Genomic DNA, 20,373 nt, shown 5'->3' on the forward strand with positions numbered 1-20,373 from the left:
GAGCCCTCCCTCAGCGTGGGAGGCATGGAATTGCTCGTGGTGGAGCCTGTGGAATTGCTTGTGTGAAGAAGTGCTCACCTAAAAGCAAAAAGGGTCCTTTCTATTTGGTCCTTTGTAATTTCTGGTTCTTCATTCATTTTTACAGACAGGTGGAATGGTTATAATGTTCCAAAATAAAAGACAGTTTTCTTTTGAAAAAGGGGCCATGCCTAAAAGTTGAGAGTGGAAAAGGCTGCCTGTAACCTTTTATTGGCTTCATTCTCTCTAATATATCTGCCCTGTACGCCAAGAAAAGTATAAACAAATGGCAGGGTATTGGTTTTTCACTAACAGGGTTTAAACCAAGGTTATAAAAAGCATATCCTATCTGACGCTATTTATGAAACAATTAATATTGTCAATGCCTTTTCCATCTCCCCCGAGTTACACATACTGCATAAACTTTGATATATCCCTGAGAAGTACAAAAAACACCAGCTGGGGGATAAACAGGGCAATGCATCAACACTGTAGGAAAGGGAAAAAAAATTCCTATGAATTCTTATGAAATTCTTTGATATTAAAATAACCCAAGACGTAATTCCCTTGAATTTGTCCGAGAAGGTTCAGGGAACCCAGACAAAGGGTCCTCTGGATTTAGGATTAATTAAAGGATCTAACTTGTAATCTCAGGGTTTAGATGCAGTTAATTATGTGTTTGTTGGGAGCTCTTACAGCAGGATCCCCGCTCCCAGACCCGCGGGAAGGCGCTCCGGCGCTGCCCGTGGTGCTGAAGGGCGAGCGGGGAGCGTCCAGCGCTCCGTCCATCCACACTCTGCTGGATTTGTATTTACTACAGTATTACAGTAGTACAATAATTCCAGAAATTAATCTCCGCTGCTTCAGATGGAAAGGCGAAAAGCAGAGACCTTTTGGTGGCCAATATCACTTCAGAGTTTCCCAGCTGGAGATATTTAAACTAATCCCCCCCCCTCCAATCCTTGTTTGTCACCTGAAAATATCAGCGCTGCTTATCAATACCCCTGCGTGTCACGCTGCTGCCAAGCATTCCGATCAATAGCTTATCATTATTATCGTTTCAGAGCCTCATCGTGAAGGTGAAGGGCATTCTCAAGGGCATCTGGAAATCCTGATCAGGGCTCTGATCACTTTCAGTGCTTTACAGCAGAATCAAATCAGGATCTCTGACTGGGGAGACAGCGCCTCATCCTCTCCCTCGGAGCAGCCCTGGCTGCCAAAGAACAAACAAACAAACAAACAAACAGCAGAGGTGTCATTCACACGTTGGCCCTCGAGTCTTTTTGCATTTCCTCCATTCTTCACCCCCCTGCAGCTCTCCAGCACAGCAATCCATAACAAACCTCTCGTGATGTGCACTGTACAGGATTCTCCTGACTGGAATATTTAAGGTTACATGTGGTCTGGGTGGGTTTTGTTACGTGGTGAGGGTTTTTTTTCATTGTACACATGAGTTAGATGTCACGCTGTGGGAATGACAGCACACAGCAAGGATACACATCAGGCTGCTGAGGAGAAACAGATAATGTTTATTTCTATGTAAAAATTGTTATTTTGTTTGTTTATTTTGTTATTTGTTATTTTTGTTATTTTTGTTATTTTGACAATTCTATTGCTCTGGAGATACCCAACATTATTTAAATGTGTTGCATTTCATGCATATACCCAGCTGGAAGTCTTCCACTTTCTGTCATACATAATATTTTATTATTATTTGCTCTGCCACCTTGAACAAGGTGTTTAACTGTACACAGTCCCTTTTGATCATTTTGGTTTGGGCTTTTTTTTTTCCTTTTTTTCTGATATTATTTACAGATCCTTAATGACAAGCCAAAAATCTGCTAATGTAAAATTATGTGGGAAAAAAATCACTCTTGATTGTGTTTTCTCAGTGCTTCATGGCTGCTTTTCATACCTTCATATGAGGAAGGACTTTCAAGCCACCACTCTGAACTGGTTGGGTGCCTGTGTCTCAATTCCAAAGGGAATCTTCTCTTGTCCAAAAAAAAGGGGTAACTACGATGGCTGTGATGGTGTCAGAAGTTTGGCACAACCTGCATTCAAAATCCTTCTGCTGCTCCCCACCAGCACTGCTTCCACCAGGTTTATTGTGGATGAGTTTCTGATGTGTATTCCTAATGTTTAACCAAAATGCATTGAAAACTTTTTCTGTATAACACTTGCTTTTCTAAAGATCTCCAATTCTTCAATGGTATAATTTCAAAAAAGCAGCAGTGTAAAAAAAAAAAACAAAAAACAAACAAATCAAAACAACAAAACCATCAACAAATGAAGAAAAACTTCAATGTAAAGCTGTGGCTCAAAGTAGGATGGTCTGAAATTTATGCAGGTTTTTTTGCCTCTGATTCTTTGTTTTTATAATGTGAAGTTGTGCACTTATATTAATATATTTAGAAAAAAAGCAACTTTGTTGTCTAGGATAAAGTTTTCCCTGGAATTTACAGGAAGGTTGTGCAGAAAGAAGCCCAAACCCATTATTTTCTCTGTAGAACAGGTAGAACAGAGTCTGTGCACCATGGGAGCAATGGGAGAACTTAAACTCTGATTACCTGAAGACAAGAAACGCTGGAGATTCTGCAGCCAAAGAGGGAGGAGGAGCCCCCTGTGGTGTGTGCATCACTCTGGCTCCCTGGGATTCCTGGGATTCACCGAGCTTCCCTGAGGAGCAGCCTTCCCTGGGCACTGCCAGAGTCATTAATAAGTCATTAATAAGGTTTTGACAAAGAAGTTCTTGTGGAAGCACAAAACAACCCCATCATTCATTTATTTGGCAAAAGCGCCAGCTATTTTGGGGATTTGCTGACTCAGAACAAGCTGGTTCAGGCTGCCATGCCAGGTACAGCAAACATTAGTAGGGAAATTGGGGTGATCTGAGGATCTTTGCATGAAATTCAAGGCACAGCTCACATTCAGTAGGAACATCCAGAATAACTCTCCTACAATTGCCAAGGATCTGTGATGGGAACACAAGAGGCTCTAGAAGCAGCTGGTTTTTGAGTCAATGGGCTGTAACACTTTTGAAATCAATGATTATTTAAGAACTCCTAAAACTGCACATTATCCAGCTGCCCTGCACGCAAGCATTGGATCTGCTCTGCTCTCTGTTGGCTCTCTGCAAATGGACAGCTTGGATCTGAGAGCTGAAGGCTGAGTGTGGCTCTGAACACCTCTTTTCTAGCCACAGCCACCACAGAGCCCTGCAGCAATTTTCTGCTTCAGGAGGAGCTGGAAATACTCAGCACTTTTCAGGTGTGGTGACAGGATTCCCTTGTGGATTTAATAAATGACCTGTATATAGCCACATCTGCTTATTTGGGATTTCACCAATCCTGATGTTTATATAGTCCCGGTTTTGATTTTTGGGTGTTTTTACCTTTTTACATGATTCAGAGTTTACAACCAGCTATAAAAGCACTGGGCTTCAGAGATAGAGCTGCAAAGCCACCATCTTTTCATTTTTCTTTGGGTGCCTCTGTCCTGACAGATTTTGAAAGATGAGCTGAAGTTTATGTTTGGATAAGATGTTAAAGAACAGCACATGCTCTGCCTTCAAATCCTCCAGTGACACTTCTCACAAAGGATTTCCTCCAGTGTATTTAGCTGACCTCCACTGGGTGAGTTCACCTGTGGAAGTGATAAATTGTGCCCACATGACTAATGCCAGGGTGATGAAACCTTCTAGAAATTATTCTGGTGGGCAAGACAAAGTGACAAAAGCAAAGGATATGTGGTATGAGTTTGTGATGAGATCAGAGAGTCTTATCACATTCTCTAGAGTGCCTGTGTAGGGCTCTGTGAGACAAACACTGTGCTTGGATCACCTCATCAGTTCTGTCCCTGCAGATTTACTCCAAATTACAGGGAATTTGCAGCAGCACTTGTTTCACAGAAACATCACAACCCAGAAATTTCTCCCCTTTTCTGATGAAAATGCCACCTCTGTGAGTCAGACACAGCACTGTGCTGAGCCTCAGAAATAAAAGTCTGATAAATTGAACAACCTGCTTTCTTGAAGCACTGGGAGATTCTAATATTTGTCAGGGAGGACTCTCAGCTTGCCAGGAAGCCACTGGAAAACAGAGACTAACAAAGCCTTCCATTTAAAGGCACAAAAATGCCATTGTAAGGCATAATAAGGGAACAACTTTAACTGTTCCAAAATACCTCTCAACCCACACACATGTCATACACCCTGATCCACTCAGCCTGGGGAAACCTGAGACAGGCTTCCAAGCAAAACTCCCTTGTAGTTTTTCCAGTCTTGAATAGAACATCCTTATCAAATCCATCCCACAAGAGACATTCCTTTTGATGAGAAAGCAGCATCCCTCCTCTGGCTGAGCTCTGTTTGTTTCCAGCCATGCATTTCAGAAGGAGCACTTGAAAGACTGACAGAGAAATGCTGAAAACTCAGATTTTTTAAAAGGCCCTGGTAATATGAAAGGATTTGCAATAGGAAATGGAGACCCATTGAGAACAGCTCAGACTCTACAGCAGTTAATCTTTGGCATTCACAAAATTCTGTTTATATGCCTGGACAGTGTGACAGGAGCTCTAAAATCTGATGGTGGAAGGATTCACTTTGATTGCCTGGGAAAGGAGTGATTGTGTGTGGGGCAAACTGTAAAATATCTTCTCCTTTCTTCCTTCTCCCTCTGGACATCCAAACTCTGATGCAGGAGGTGGCTCAGCACTCTCCTGTGGGGGTATGTTTCATGTCAGACATGGAATCAAGCAGTGCCTGCCTGGAATTCTGCTTCCCCACAGTCTCTGGAAGCCCAGATGTGCAAACTTCTTCAGGAGAGCTCCCACTTGGACAAATAAAGGGACCAGGGAACTCAGCCCTGCCCTTTCCTCAGGATGGAAAAGAGAAAGCTGAACCCAAGGCGACCCAAAGTTTGTCACCTGTGTTTACAGTGGGGACACTCAGGGGTGGCAGACAAAGATGGGGCAGGAATTTGGGTGAAACGGGGGCTGCAGTGGGTAATTCCTGCCAGGGAAACAGGGCTGCTGTGCTCTGCACACCCTCCTCAGCAGGCTGCAAGCCTTTTTGGAGCTCCTAGCAGTGGGACACCACGGAATCATAGCACACAGGTTCATGCTCCAGCCTAGCAGGAGTGTAGCTCTTTAGAAAAATAATGAAAAAGAAGAGGCAGTGCTGAGACAGGATAAATAAGGAGATAAATCACTTTGCAATACAATACAGCCAAAACCCGAAAATAAACAATTACTTTAAATCATATCAAGCACCTATCACAAACATCACATTTATACAATTGATCCATGTGTAAATTAGCCAATTAATTCTGAATTGCAACACTAATGAAATAATAATTATCTGTTTACAATGGAATGCTACGAGTGAAAGTCTAGAAACAGAAATAAAGACTGCAGCAAAATCCACTCAGCTCCATCACCAGTGGGCAAGGGGGGAATGGTCAATACCAGTCTTTAACATCCAGATATTGCTGGGGAGGGGGAATAAATAAAATACATAGATAAACGAGAAATCTATGGACCTTAAATAACAGAGATAGAAAAATGCTCTTTTAGAACACTGCAGGGTTTTGTTTGTTTGTTTTGTAGTAAAGAATTGCAAAGTGGGAATTTCTTTTAAGTTAACCAGAGGCTGGTTTGATTTCTTGTCCTTGCTTGGCTTTCTACCGTGAATTGTTTGCCCTGAGGGACTCCAAAGGGATTAGGACCTCATAATTACCAAAGCAGTGAAAGATGGATGGAAAAGAGTAGGAGCTTCAGTACAGAATTATTTTGGTGACTCATATCTAAATAAAATCTTCACTGAGATGGAGAAATGCACTGGGGTCTTCTATAAGAACTTTTCACCTTTGGCTTTTCATGTAAGAGCTGCACACATTTAGCCCAGAGCTTTAGCCCAGGTCTCAGGCAGGAGCCTGAGTTAGGGGGTTATTGGCTGTTTTCTGAACAGAAACTATTTTCTGTCTGTCTGTTTTTTTTTTTCCTCTGTACATTTTACCCCAGAGTTGAGGGATATTCCCAGAGAAACGGCATTTCTTTGGAAAATTCCCAACGACCTTTTCTTTGCCAGGTGCTTTAAGCTGTTAACGAGAGCAGGAAGAAGAAACAGTTGTTAATAACTGCAGAATATGGTTGCAGAATATTTCTGCAAACTCTTAATTGCTGAGACCCCCATCCCCAAGATGTGTGGAAGGTACATGAAACACCACGTCTGTTGCAGCCAAAAATGTTGTGTGACTGGTTCTGTACAAATTCTCCCTCTATTTATAACCCCAAGTGCTCAGGAGGAGGAAAGACTCCTGGGCAGTTTGATTCAGATTAAAAAATGTTTCTCTTCAAATTGCCAAGTGGGTGTCTCTAAAACGAAGTAGCAAGAAAAATCAGGTAGATTTGATCAAGGCATTTAAATGTTTAGAAGTAGAGATTGTTGACCCCTATGCACATGTGAGCACATCCAAGTCCAGAGCTCTGCGTGTGCCAGGGCAGATTTGTGCAGTGCATGCTCAAAGGTATTCCAAACGGTTAGATGGATCCTTCCTTCCTTCCTTCCTTCCTTCCTTCCTTCCTTCCTTCCTTCCTTCCTTCCTTCCTTCCTTCCTTCCTTCCTTCCTTCCTTCCTTCCTTCCTTCCTTCCTTCCTTCCTTCCTTCCTTCCTTCCTTCCTTCCTTCCTTCCTTCCTTCCTTCCTTCCTGCCTTCCTTCCTGCCTTCCTTCCTGCCTTCCTTCCTGCCTTCCTTCCTGCCTTCCTTCCTGCCTTCCTTCCTTCCTTCCTTCCTTCCTTCCTTCCTTCCTTCCTTCCTTCCTTCCTTCCTTCCTGCCTTCCTTCCTTCCTTCCTTCCTTCCTTCCTGCCTTCCCTCTCCCCGGCTACGGGCGGGCAGTGCTCGGCATTCCGGCCCTACCGGAGCTCCCGTGGCCGCTCCCAGGGCCCCAGGAGCCGCCGTTTCCCCGTGTCCCGGACGGTGCGGGGAGCGCTCCGGGCCCGCCAGGGGGCGCCCTGCGCCCGGACCCCGGGAGCGGCGGGGACGGGACCGGGACTGGGAACGGGGCAGGGATGGAACCAGGAATGGGGCAGGGATGGAACCGGGAACAGCGGGGATGAATCTGGGAACAGGGCAGGAATGGAACTGGGAGCAGGAATGGAACTGGGAACGGGGCAGGGATGGATCCCGGGAACGGGGCAGGGATGGATCCCGGGATTGCCCCGTGCCCGAACATGCAGAGCGGCACGGACGGATCCTAGAAGCACCATGTTCGGATTCCGAGAGCGGGAGGGATCGATCCCGGGAGCGCCCCATAACCGAATCCCAGGAGCGCCCGGAGCTCGAAGCCCAGGAGCAGGGCAGGAACGAATCCCGCCGCTTGTGCCCTGATCCCACGAGCGGCGGGCTCGGGTCGCGCCCGTTGTCGCCCCTCCGCCGCGGGCTCGACGTGTCCCGGCGGCCCCGAGGAAGCGGCAGGGCTGCCCGCGGTGCGGAGGGCACCGGCCCCGTCGGGGCAGAGCTCTCCCGCCGCCCCGCAGCCCCCGCCCCGCAGCCGGCCGCCGAGTCGTTTCTGCCCCGCGGCGGAACGGAGCGGAACGGAGCGCAGCGCAGCCAGAGGCTGCCCGGTGCCCGCTCTCCCGGCGGGGCCCGGCCCGGCCCGCTCCCCCCCCTCGGCCGCGGGCGGCTTTTGTTCCCGGCGGCGCGGGGCGGGGGCGCGGGGGGCGGCGCGGCGGGGCGGGGGCGGTTTTGAGGCAGGAGCGGCGCGGCCCGTGCCATTCGCCTGCCGCCGCTCCCGCCGCGCTCCGCCGAGCCGCTCCCTTTGTGCCGCCGGCCCGGCCCCGCTCGCTGCCTAATTGGACTCCGTAAACGCCACGGACGGACGGACGGACGGACGGGCGGGCGGGCGGTCGCCGCCTCCGGGCACGGCGGCGCGTCGGGCGGGGGGGCCGGGGCCGCGGCGGCTGCGAGCCGGGGCTGCGCGGAGCCCTCTCCTCCCGCCGCCTGCCGCCTGATCCCATTCGCCTTTGTGCGTGCCCAATCGCCGCGTGCTCCCCGCGCGGAACGGGGATGACATTTTGATTTCATCATTAGCATCCGGCGTCAGGTTGACGCAGCAGCAGCGGCGGCGGCGGCGGCGGCGGCGGCAGCGACGACCCCGGCTCTCCGCCTGCCCGCAGCAGCGCCCCGGTGCCGCGGGCTGCGCGGGTCCCCCCGGCCCCCCGCCCTGCCGCCCCCCCATGCCAGGGGCCCCCGGCCGGCCCCGCCGCCGCGCTCCCACGCCGCCCCGCCGCGCCTGTCCCCCGCGCCGCCGGGAGCCGCCACCTGCGCGCCGGGCGCGGGCTGCGGGGCCAGCGGCGGCCAGGAGCCGGGCGGGCAGCGGAGGATGCCGGAGACCGGGCAGGAGCCACCCAGCGCCCCTCCGCCTCCCCCCAAGGAGTCCTTCTACATCAAGAACCTGCTCAACGGCGGCCCCCCCAAGGCGCCCCCCAAGCAGCCGCGGGCGCTGTTCGCCCCCTCGGGCAAGGCGGCGGTGGACGGCGCCGGCTTCGCCCTCTCGCAGGTGGGCGACCTCGCCTTTCCCCGCTTCGAGATCCCGGCGCCGCGCTTCGCCCTGAGCGCCCACTGCCTGGAGCGCGCCCAGACCTGGTGGTACCCCTACGCCCTGACGCCGGCCGGAGCCCACCTGCCCCGCACGGAAGGTACCGCTCCCCACAACTTCCATCGCTCCTTCCTTCCCTCCGTCCCTCCCCGGCGGAGCGGCGGCCGCGGGGCCCGGGGGCGGCGGGGCGGGCGGGGGGTAAAGCCGGCGCTGGGGCGGCGCGGGGATCCGGCCGGCTCGTCCCGTTCCCCCCGACGGGACGCGGGGCCTGGGCGGGTGAAGGTGTCTCTTTGTGTCCCTCATGTCCCCCCTCTTCACGCCCCGCTTCGTCCTTCCCCATCCAGCCGCAGAGAAATCCCTGCTGAGGGACTCGTCCCCCGCCTCGGGCACCGACCGGGACTCCCCGGAGCCGCTGCTGAAGGCGGAGGGGGAGCAGAAGGAGCTGGACTCCAAGAGCCCCGACGAGATCGTCCTGGAGGAGAGCGACTCGGAGGAGGCGAAGAAGGAGGGAGGCGCGGAGGACTGGAAGAAGCGGGAGGAGAGCCCCGAGAAGAAGCCGTGCCGCAAGAAGAAGACGCGCACGGTGTTCAGCCGCTCGCAGGTCTTCCAGCTGGAGTCCACCTTCGACATGAAGCGCTACCTGAGCAGCTCCGAGCGCGCCGGCCTGGCCGCCTCGCTGCACCTGACAGAGACCCAGGTGAAGATTTGGTTCCAGAACCGCCGCAACAAGTGGAAGCGGCAGCTGGCGGCCGAGCTGGAGGCGGCCAACCTGAGCCACGCGGCCGCGCAGCGCATCGTGCGCGTCCCCATCCTCTACCACGAGAACTCGGGCGCGGAGGGGGGCGCGGGGGGCGGCGGAGCCCCCGGCACGCAGCCCCTGCTCACCTTCCCTCACCCCGTCTATTACTCGCACCCCGTGGTCACCTCCGTGCCGCTGCTGCGGCCCGTCTGAGCCCGGCCGCCGCTGCGCGGAGGGGCGCGGAGAGGCGCGCAAGGCACCCGGCCGCTTGTAAGTACTGCAGCCCCCCGTGCGAGGCACCCGGCCCGCGTCTGCGGAGCGCGGGGGACACGAGTGCGGGGCTGGGGGGACCCCTCGGCGGGTGGTGGTAGGAGGAAAGTCGCGGAAATTTAGGAGGAAAACAAAAAAAAGCAAAAAAAAAAAAAAAATCAAAAAAGAAAAAAAATGGAAATAAAAATGTGTGGGGGGAGGGAAACGAAAATGAGGAAAATGAAAGCAGGGACTTGTAGAGAACCCTGGAGCTGTCACACCTTTTGTAAACGTGGATGAAAACCGCGATGGTCTCTCTCTCTCTCTCTCTCTCTGTGGCTTTAGTTTTATTTTTGTAAAAAAAAAAAAAAAAAAGAAAGAAAGAAAAAGAAAAAAAAAAAGAAAAAATAAAAAAGTGGGGGAAAAAAGGATAGTAATAAAATAAAACGAATGGTCCCAGGCCACTCCTCGAGATTTGCCAAACGCTAACGGGAAGCTGAGTTTCTGTTCCTTTCGGATCTCTCCTTCTGCCTCCAAATAATTGTTCAGGCTCCTGATCCTGTCGTGACTCAAACTTCATCGACCACGGCTTTTCATTTAAGCAGACCTTTGCCTCTTTGCTTGCCCACGTTTTGTACCTTTCGGTTTCTGCCATGAGACTTTCACGAGCAAGAAATACAGCCTCAAAGTGAACGGTTAAATACACTCACACGCTTTGAGTGACCCTTATTTATTATCGTTTACTTAGACATTTTTAATTCTTGTTTATAATTCTTGTTTTCCTAGTTGTCGGGTTGTTTCGGGTTTTTTTCCTTGTAAAGTAATTTCGGTATCTGGGGGGGGGGGAAAAATCTGTGCCCTTTTGCTTTCTTTTGTAATACTAATTATTATTATTATTATTATTATTAATATTATTGTACTTTTGAACTGTGCAATATTGTACGACGATTCTTAAAGCACTGCTTTTATTTGAATGGTGAGGAAAGGGTTTTTAGCATTGTAAAGTTGCGTTTCTTCATGTTGTGCAAAATGAAATAAAAAAGAATTAAAAGCGAAGGAAAGTGAGAAGAGAGGAGCAGGGCATGGGAATTAGCATCGGCCCGGCTTGTGCGAATAAATAAGGGAGATTCGGTGAGCTGGGCGCTTTAAGTGAAGGACAATCAACTTTAGGGTAATTTTAATTTATTTGATATGATGTACAGTTTTCTTCTAAAGTCCATTGAGTATGTGGATTTTAATAGGCAGAAATCAAGCGAGGAGTGGACACCTCTAGTCTCTCTCTGTCTTAGTGTCTGCTCACCTGTTGTCTGACAATTGTTTGCTGTCTTCCCAAGGGTTTGGGTTGGTTGGTTTCTTTTCTTTGTTCGATTTTAAATTTTGTTTTCCAATTTCGGTTGTACCCTCTGCCCTCTCGCTTTCTGTTAGGGATCGGTCCTATTTTTAAAACAGCCTATATTGTTATAAACTTAATGTTGTGGTGCAAAAAAAAAAAAAATCAATAAAACCCGTTCCTTATCATTTTTAAAGTGTGGTTTCGGGCGAAAAAAAAAATTTAAAAAAGCAGATAAATGAACAACAACGTAGGAGGGGAAAATGTAGAAACAGCGAAACAAACAACCCAAGGGTTGCGTGTGAGCTCCGGGGCTGCGGGCAGGGCACGGAGCCGATCCCGCCGGGGTTCCCTCCTTGGAGCGGGGATGCAGAGGGAAGGGGACGGGCAGAGGGAAGGGGATGGGCAGCCGGTGCCCGGCTCACCCCGAGCGGGGGTCGCAGGGGTGGGAGGGGGCAGCGGGGGGGTCCCTGCCCACGGGAGCGCCGCCTCCCTCGCCGAGGGCTTCCCCCGAACTCCTGCCGCCCCTTCCCCTGCGCCCCCCGGTGCTGCCCCTGCCTCCCCGCGCCCCCTCCTCCGCCGGGGCTGCCGCAGGGTGTCCGAGCCCTGTGCCCACGGCCGGGGCCGTCACGCGTGTTCGAAGGCCCGGCAGGGTTTATTTGGAGATAGGATCGCCCTCCGCTTGCCGCAGATTGGGCCGAATCGACGTGTTGATAGCGCCGAGGGCAGGACTTTGGGGCCAAAGAAATCAAAATAAAACTCAGCCTTGCGAAAAGATAATCCCGCGGTTTCTTTTCGTTTGGGATAAAAACCCTGGCAATGGGTCGTAAATGAAAAATAAACAGAGTTTCGGGGTCAAAATGCGGTGCTGGCTGTGTCGCCTACAAACAGAGCGATGCCTTTGCTGTTTGCAGTACCAACTTTGGGACAAGTCGCTTGCAGCCCATTAAAAATATTGTTGTCATAGTAAATACGTCTTTCCATTTTACAGCGCGGCAGCACGATGTTATCAAACGGCAAGGAAAAAAAGCTCATTTATTTCTGGTCAGTGCTCAGAAAACGATTCCGGACCCTCCTGGCCCTTTCCCAGCAGAGGAAGGAGCCGATGGAACCAGCGCGGCCCCGGCCCCGCTGCGCGGCCTTTGCGCGGGTGCGGGCAGCGGGCAGCGGCTCCCCGTGCCCGTCCCGGGACTGTCAGGGGCATTTCCCGGGGAAACCATGATCTTGGTGGGGTTGATGGGACTCGGCAGGATTTTTTTTTTTAATTAAGGACATCAAAAACAAAAGCAAAAAACAAAACAAAAAAAAAAAGGAAACGAAGCATTCTAAGCAGATCCCAGCTTTTCTGCTCCCGCTGCCTTTGCACACGGCGGGATCGACAGCAGGCGGATGCTGTGAAAGCTGGCGGTGAAGCTGGGCCGTGGGCCGAGGGTCGGTGAGCCCGGTTCGCTGCCCCCCGAGCCGCCCCTCTCCCGCCGCCGCAGTTCCCCGCAGCCCGGCCGGAGCGGGATGCTCCTTTCCGTTCGCATCCGCAGCGAGCCCAGCCCGCCGCTCAGGCTTTTCTCAAGCCTTCAGGAGGTGTCCCCAAACTCCATCCTATCCCTCAAGGATCCAGCGAAACGCGAAGCGAAGGGTTCCGTTTCTCCCTTCGAGGAGAAGGAGCGAGGGCTCCGCCAGCCCCGGCGCTCCCCGCTGCGCTGCGCCGCTCCCGGGCGGGGAGCGCCAGCCTGGAGCGGGACAGGAGCGGGACAGGAGCGGGACAGGAGCGGGACAGGCTGCCAAGGGAGCCCCCATCCCCTCCTCCCGCACTTTTGGCCCTGCTTAAAGTTTCTGGAGATCCCGCATCACTCTAGGATGGAGTGAAAGCAATCGCTTTGAGTGGTGGAAGGAAAATCAGGAAAATCATCTTTACAGAAACAAAAACTCTCCGTCGGGGAGGTGGGGGCGATTCAAAGAAAGTTGCTTCGATCTTCTCGGCTGTTGGCAACTCCGCGACCGGCAAATCTCTGCCTTTGTTTGCAATTCGAGAGATAACGCGGTTCTTCTCGGCCACTGTTTTGAGCAGGGCTGAACAGAACTAGCTCGCCTGTTTGTGGTCGAAACACACATGTATTTCTTTTATTTGGTAGTAAATAGGGGGTTGCTGTGTATAGCAAACAGCGCGGGGAAAGATATAAACTTCCCGGCCACCAGATTTGGGGATTCAGAGGAGTTTTGCCTTGCGGAGGGCTGCGGTGGGGAGCGGTCCGGCCCCTCCAGCAGCCGCACGCTCCCGGCGACCCACGTTGGGAGGTTGGTATTTTTAATCCTAATTATTATTGATAATTTCTTTTTTTTTTAGCCGAGTGTTTTCAAATTTTCTGGTACAGGTCGGTGGGAAATGTTTGATTCTACTGTCGGTGTCTGCGACGTGCAGAACGGGCGGCAGAGGTGGGGACACGCGGAGCCGCTCCGAGGGAATAATCCCGCTTTAAAACAGCGGTGGAAAACCCTGTGGGTTTGGGTTTCAGGGTTTTTTTTTTTTTCCAAATATGCTGCAAGTGTCTCTGTAATAATCACTTTACTCTATCGACTTGGCATAGTGTGCTAACGGAATGAGAAGACCATTAAGAGCATTAACAGATTGGTACAGCATAATGCTTCAGTTCATATTGATCGTAAAACGTCTGTAAAATATTGTTTCAAATGAATCTATTGTTCCTGCGCTCTTTCGACGGTGTTCATGACCTTGGTTTGTTCTCCCGCATCCAAATTATTCTCTCGCCGCTCCCATATGATTGGGGACCGGCCACTGGGACCTGTCGCCGCCGTCCCCGCGGACCTTCACCTACCCGAAAGCGTGGTTTGAGGGGTCAGAATCCCCTCAAAAATATGAAAAAATTAGGAAACGTTTATGTAGGAGGGAAGGGAGCAGTGTGAGTGTGCCCTGCGTGCGGGGAGCGGCTCGCCCGAGCCTCCCTGCGCTGCGCTCCGCACCGGGCGCGGCCGCCGAGATAAAACCTCTCCCGGGATCACAGCCCCGGGAAGCCTCCAGAGTTGCCCAGCGGAGACTTCTGAAGCTGTTTAGATGAATACCAAGTGGAAGGGGACGCGGATCCCGCGGGCAGCCCCCACCCCACATCCCGCGGGGGGACCGCGGGGAGCGCAGCCCGCGCCCGGGGCCTTCGGTGGCTCTGCCGAGCTGCTCGTGCATATTTTACCGCCCAAATCAGCCAATCCCTCTCGATCAGAGCCATGCCTCGCATTTCAAACTCCGCGGCCCCGCTCCCCGCCGGGCTGGAAGGGGCCGAGGGGCCGCTGTCCCCCCGCGGGGACACGCGTGTCGCCCAGGCGGAGCGCGGAGCGGCCCCGCCGGTCACTCCCGCGGGCGTGGGAAGCGGCCGCTGGACGGGAATGAAACCCCCGCTTCCCTCAGGTTTGGTCACCTGGTCTCGGCTCTCCTGAGCTCCGATATTTTAAATAAATATAAAGAATCTCTTGCTCTCCCCAGCTCTATTCGCCTTCATGATAGAGTGGAACCATCAGATTTTCATCAAAGTTCTATTAAGTGAAACATAGGTTGCAGGGCACCCTCTGATTGAAACAGTTTAAATTTTAATTGTGTTTTTAATTTGACATATAGTTGCAGAAAGGAATGACACTACAACGCCAAGGGGCGGTCGATTTTCTTAATTTCTCCCAGAGGAATTGATGAGTCTATCAGGCCACTAGATTGGAAACACATTAAAGCTCTCTGGTTAGGTTGTTAATTGGAACTTGATGAATAGGGGGCCTTGGATAGGCTATGCTGATCCAATCTTCATGACTTTCTGTTTTCCAATAAATTACACGATTCATTTTCCAGCCACAGATTACATAAATTGTACACCTCTAGGGCTCTCTTTTTCAAATAGGGAGCCCTTTTCCCCAAAAGCCTATTGCGAGATGTCATTTGCGCCAAAAAACGAGCAGCAGAGGCTCTTGAATGAAAATCGAAACATAATCAACGTTTATACTTAGAAAATTTATTGAGATCATTTTCTCTGGTATTTCCTTATTTTAAAGTTTGGACGCGCCATATATCATAATCCACACGTGTAAAGGGGACTGTGTTTAATATTTATCGAAGCTTGATTCCAAGATCAAACTTGTTTATGACTTCATCTGTCATTTCAGAGGGAACCTTCTCCCGATATTACGGCCGCTCAACAAGCCTATTTTCCGAGTGCTGCAAAAGCAGCGGAGATCAATTTTTATTAGGCTCCCTTTGAAAGCTTGCTCAGGGCCACTTTAATATCGAGCATTGTAATAATCTGGAGATCTAAACTTTAAGCGTTCGCTCTGTCTTTCAAAGTTTATCTTTGCCGCGGCGTTTGATCATCGCTGCCCCGACGGGACGGGCGGCGGGGCGGGAGCGGGGGGAGCGGCCAGCTGCGGGTCACCCCCTCGCAAAACCCTTCCCGCGGCCCGCAGCCCCTGCCCTGATGAATATTTGATCAGATGATAATGAGAGCGCGGCTGGGCCGCTCCGACCCCGCCGTTCCTCCCTTCGTGACAGCGGCATCCCGCAGAACCCGCTTGGCTTTCCTCCCTCCCGAGCGGAGCGGCCGCTTCCCAAGTTTCGCTTAAATACTCATTTTTGAGAATTTTTTTACTCATTTTGGGAAACTCTGGAGGTTTTCTGGCTGCGGCCGAGCTGCCCGCAGCGCTTCTCCCTCCCGGCCCGCCCAGCATCCAAACTCCGGAGCGTCCCCTCGGCCCGGCCGCCGCCACTCGTGCGGCTCCCACGGGCTCGACCCGCTCCGTGGGGAACGGAGGGCAGTGCCAGGGCCACGCTGTGCCAGGGCCACGCTGTGCTGGTGGCATTCGAAGGGACGGAGCTGCCGTGGGTGGCAGCTGGAGGCCAGCGGTGCCACCGCAGTGTCACGTCGGGGGTGCGGGAGGAGCGGGGTGTCCCCTCTGTCGCCTTCCCTCCCTGCTCCGGGCCCGTCCCCGCGCAGGATCCGAGGGATGGCAGCTCCCAGGGGCTCTCCCAGCTCGGGCAGCTCCCCCGGACGGCTTTTGGCCCGCTCCCCGCCCCGGGAGGGGTGTGGGGTCTGGGTGCGGGGCCAGCCGGGGCGGCAGAGCGGGATGAAGGACGATTTCTTAAATTGTATTTCAGTGCGGGGTCTTTCCGGGTTAATGAGCTGACATCATGATTAAAGCTGACCATTTGTAATGTGTCGCGACCCTGTTGAAAAGCACTGAAAAGGTTAATGTGGTAAAACAGGACAGCACCTGCCCCTCAGAGGGAGAGGAGGAGCTGGAACACTTTTCCTAATCAATTAGTCCATTAATGAGTCTATCAAGTAGTTAAGTAGTTAAAGATTATGCCGCTGGTCTGGGTAACAGTCGTCATCTCGCTATACCTAATTATATTATAAGTACTTTATTCAATATACCGGACATAATATGGTGACTCGGAGTTAATGAAAATGTCATTTTAAAACGTCTTGACATTTGTCTCTATTGATTTGTATATTTCCATCTCATTCTTTGCTTTCCCCTATTTGATTTTTCTTTCTTTTTTTTTTTTTAATTTTTGGAGGAGAGGGGGGGCTATATTTCTGTAGAGAGGGAATCGACAGCTGGAGCTCGCAGAGACCCCGGCCCCACCCCGCTCGGGCAAGCCAGGGTTAAAAACCCGGTGCCACGGCCCCTGCCAAGGCCAAGGATATTGCACCTGGACATGGATGCGATCAAACCCTCCAGGATTTCCCATCTGCAGCAGCGCTTCCCACTCGCTCCCCTCCGCGGGAGCCTCAGGGGGGCTGCAGCAGCCCGGCCGGGAGCGGCGGGCTCGGGGACAGCCCGACCCACGGACACGCGGGTGTCCGCAGGGGAGGAGGGCCCAGGGAGGGAGTTCATCCCTGCGGAGCGGAGGCAGCGGGAAATGGAGGCAGAGAGGGCGGCAGGGTCTGCCCGGGGCTGGGGTCGTGGGGCAATTCAGGGACAAGGTTGGTGCTTTGCACACCGGCCCCGTTACCGGCGCTCCCTCCTGAGCCTTCCCGGGGCGATGCCACGGCGGTGGGAAGGAGGGCCCAGCTCCCGGTGCCAGGCAGCCGTCGGGGCTCGGTCTCCAGCGGGTACCTCCGGGGAAAGGGGCTCCAGGCCCCGAACCCGCGGCCTGGGGAGCCTCTGGGGCTCCCAGCTGCAGCTCCGTCTGCGCTAAGGAAGGCGCTGGGTCCTGGCGGGGTCCTTGCCCTCAGCCCCGCGTTCCCTTTGGGACAGGCGGGACACAGCAGCTGCCTCCTGCGGGTTTCCCTTCCGAGGGCAGGAGATGCGGCGGCTGTGATTTATACCCAGCCCGAGGGGAAGAGCCCCTGAGTGCTGACAAAGTTTATTTGGAAACGCAGCGGCACGTACCCTCCCTCCCTGCTCCCCACGGCTTCCAGGCGCTGGGATCAAAACGCGGGAGCCATTTCTTGGGACATTTGTCACCGGCTGCAGCACAGCAGCGCAAATCCCGGATTCTGGAAGGTTTCCCAGCGCTGCCGAGTAGGCAACACACACACCGTGACAGATTTTCCCTAGTTTAATGAGGAGCAGGGTAAAGATGCCCGGATTTGCACAAGGTGTTTATCCCGCCACCCCCGCCCCCGGCCGGCATGAGCCATTCAGCCCACGTCGCTGCCGCCCACTCGAGGCGGAGGGCAGGAGGGCTGGCGGGCGGCCAGCAGCCCTCCTCCGGGGCCGCGGGGTCAGCCTAGCCCCCGGGGACGGCGGCGAGTCCCCGGCGGGGGTTCCCCCCTCCGGCTCCGCCGCATCTCCCCCCCCCCCCCCCACTCCCCCGTGCCTCCCCATTCCCGGAGCCCGCGGCTTTCCAAACTTTCCGTGTCCGCCGCCGCCGTGATTGGCGCGGCGGAGGCCACCTCCATGCAAATGAAGCCCCGCCGCCCGCCGCCCGCAGATCAATAGGGACGCGGGGGAAGGAGCATGCATTCCGCCTGGCTCGGCGCGGGGAGAGCCGGCCGCCGCACGCCCCCAGCGCCCCCCGAAACAGCCCCCACCGACGGCTCCCCGCAGGCTGCCGGGGCACCCCCCTCCCGCGCAGCCCCTCTAAAGCGACAGCTTCCCTCCTCTGCTTTCTTATGAACCCAGGATGAGCAGCAAAGAAGAGCCGAGCAAGTGCTGTCCGGCGGCTGCTCCCATCTCCAGTTTCACCATCCAGTCCATCCTGGGCAGCGGCAGCGCCGAGCGCCCCCGGGAAGCCGGAGACAGAGCGCCCGCCTGGTCCGCCCGCGCCCGGACCCTCTCCCTGTCCTCGGAGGACGAGGAGCCGGAGGAGAGCTGGAAGCACCGCGGCTGCTTCTGCCCCGAGGCTCAGGGCCCCGGCGAGGCGTGCCACAAGCACCAGCCCCCCCTCAGCTTCACCTGTCTCGGTGAGTAGCGCAGGGATGGGACGGGGCGGACGGGAAGGGCCGCGGGGGCCTCGCGAAGAGGGAGGCGTGGGCACGCCGCACCTGCTCTGCTCTCGGGGCACAGGGTGTTTGCGCCGTCCGTGGGTTAAGCGGGGAGGAAGGAACTCCAGGAAAAATGGGGCGGCTTTTAAAAAAAATCTTTTCCATCCCATCCGGCGTTGATTTCCCCGAGGGATGCGGTGCGATTGATAACGCTCGTTTTCTTAGATTCTGATTACAGCGCTCGGGCAGAGGGAAGAACGGTGTTTATTTATTTATTTTTAAAGCATTATTTCTGAATAAACGGTCTGTGAAATGCCATGCTGTAAAGTAAAATTTGCCGGCTCGTGTCGGATAGGAAGCCTGGTACCAAGCTGCTATCACTCTGGCCCGCACACCCACCTGTCCGTCCGTCCATCCATCCATCCATCCATCCATCCATCCATCCATCCATCCATCCATCCATCCATCCATCCATCCATCCAACAGGGGGACAGGGATACCCAGGAGGGGATGGCTTCCCCCGGCGTCGATTGTGGGTCCCCCCGGGAGCAGAGGCTCCGGGTGCCTGCCCGGGGTCTCGCCCCGGTGCTTTTTCCCTGCGGGCCGGGGGGCTCGGCCGTCGGGGGTCCCGGTGCTGGCCGCCGTGCGACCCCCGCGCTGTCGCTCTGTTGCAGGCAGCGCCAAGGGGAGCGGAGCGGCGGCGGCGGGCAGCGGGGAGCGGGGGCCCTTCCTCTCGCCCCCCCAGCAGGACTGTAAGGACGAGAAGGAAAAGCCGCTGGGACCCTCCTCGCCTTCCTGCGGGGAGCGGCAGCGCGACGGCGGGGACCGGCAGGCCGGCGCCGCCAAGAAGAAGACGCGCACGGTGTTCAGCCGCTCGCAGGTCTATCAGCTGGAGTCCACCTTCGACATGAAGCGCTACCTGAGCAGCTCGGAGCGGGCCTGCCTGGCCTCCAGCCTGCAGCTCACCGAGACCCAGGTGAAGACCTGGTTCCAGAACCGCAGGAACAAGTGGAAACGACAGCTCTCGGCCGAGCTGGAGGCGGCCAACATGGCCCACGCCTCGGCGCAGACTCTGGTGGGGATGCCGCTGGTGTTCAGAGACAATTCCCTCCTGCGAGTGCCGGTGCCCCGGTCCATCGCCTTCCCCGCCCCTCTCTACTACCCCGGCAGCAACCTCTCGGCCTTACCGCTCTACAACCTCTACAACAAGATCGACTACTGAGCCCCGCGCCCCCTGCCCCGTCGGGACCCGCACCGGGAGCGGGGCCGGGGCCGCCGCGGGGACTCCGTGCGGGGCTCTCGGGCCGCCCCCATGGAGGGGACACAGCACCGAAACTGATGGGAGGGACGGGCAAACGGAGAGCCCGGGGCGCCGGGGGCACCCCCTGCTCTCCCCTCCTGCCATCCTGTCGCTCGAAAAGAAAAAAAAAAAAGAATTAATTAAAAAAAAGCGTTATTTCAGATCTGTAAATATTTTTAAAGAAAGTAAGAAAGAAAAAAAATTAAAGAGTTTTAAGCCTCGTTTGTAAATTTGCCACCTCGGTCGCGTGTCCCCCGAGGGGGACCGGGGGTGCCCCGCAGCCGGGCCGGGAAGGGCCCGGGATCGATGCACGGGAGAGCCAAAACGACTCGTAACGCCGAGGGTTTGTTTTTTCCGGAATTTTTGCTCCTTATCTCGTTTCGTTTTGCTCCTTATCTCGTTCCCTGCAGGGAATCCCAGCCGGGCCTGCCCGTCCGCCCGTGCCGGGGGCTCGCTGCCCTTCTCCAGGCTGGGACATGAGGGGCATTTCCCGAAAAGTTTCGTTAAACGGGGACTTTTTTTTTTCTGTTTTTCGGAGTGTTTCGGAGAAAGCCGCGGTGATGGGCTCGGTGCTACCGGGGGCTGGTCCCTGCTCTCCGCGGGCCGGGCTCGCACTGGGCATCCTCGACGGCTCCGCACGGGACACGGCCTCGATGGGTCACTCCAGACCCGTAAATCCCACGGCAAGTGGCGATTAAACTGCGGCCACCGGCTCCGT

The 20,373-nt window shown here is 54.4% G+C and overlaps 2 protein-coding genes across 2 annotated transcripts; both read left to right on the forward strand.

The window, feature by feature from the left end:
- Positions 1-8,374: 8,374 nt before the first annotated feature.
- On the forward strand, positions 8,375-11,123 carry HMX3 (H6 family homeobox 3). The gene is made up of 2 exons (XM_036385197.1): positions 8,375-8,716; positions 8,961-11,123. The coding sequence occupies exons 1-2, from the start codon at positions 8,401-8,403 to the stop codon at positions 9,566-9,568; spliced, it is 924 nt and encodes a 307-aa protein (XP_036241090.1). The 5' UTR covers positions 8,375-8,400; the 3' UTR covers positions 9,569-11,123.
- A 6,762-nt stretch (positions 11,124-17,885) lies between these two features.
- HMX2 (H6 family homeobox 2) lies at positions 17,886-19,885 on the forward strand. The gene is made up of 2 exons (XM_036385858.2): positions 17,886-18,334; positions 19,030-19,885. The coding sequence occupies exons 1-2, from the start codon at positions 18,055-18,057 to the stop codon at positions 19,575-19,577; spliced, it is 828 nt and encodes a 275-aa protein (XP_036241751.1). The 5' UTR covers positions 17,886-18,054; the 3' UTR covers positions 19,578-19,885.
- The last annotated feature ends 488 nt before the right edge of the window (positions 19,886-20,373 follow it).

This window comes from Molothrus ater, chromosome 8 (genome assembly GCF_012460135.2).
Source record: "Molothrus ater isolate BHLD 08-10-18 breed brown headed cowbird chromosome 8, BPBGC_Mater_1.1, whole genome shotgun sequence".
Classification (NCBI taxonomy): Eukaryota; Metazoa; Chordata; class Aves; order Passeriformes; family Icteridae; genus Molothrus; species Molothrus ater.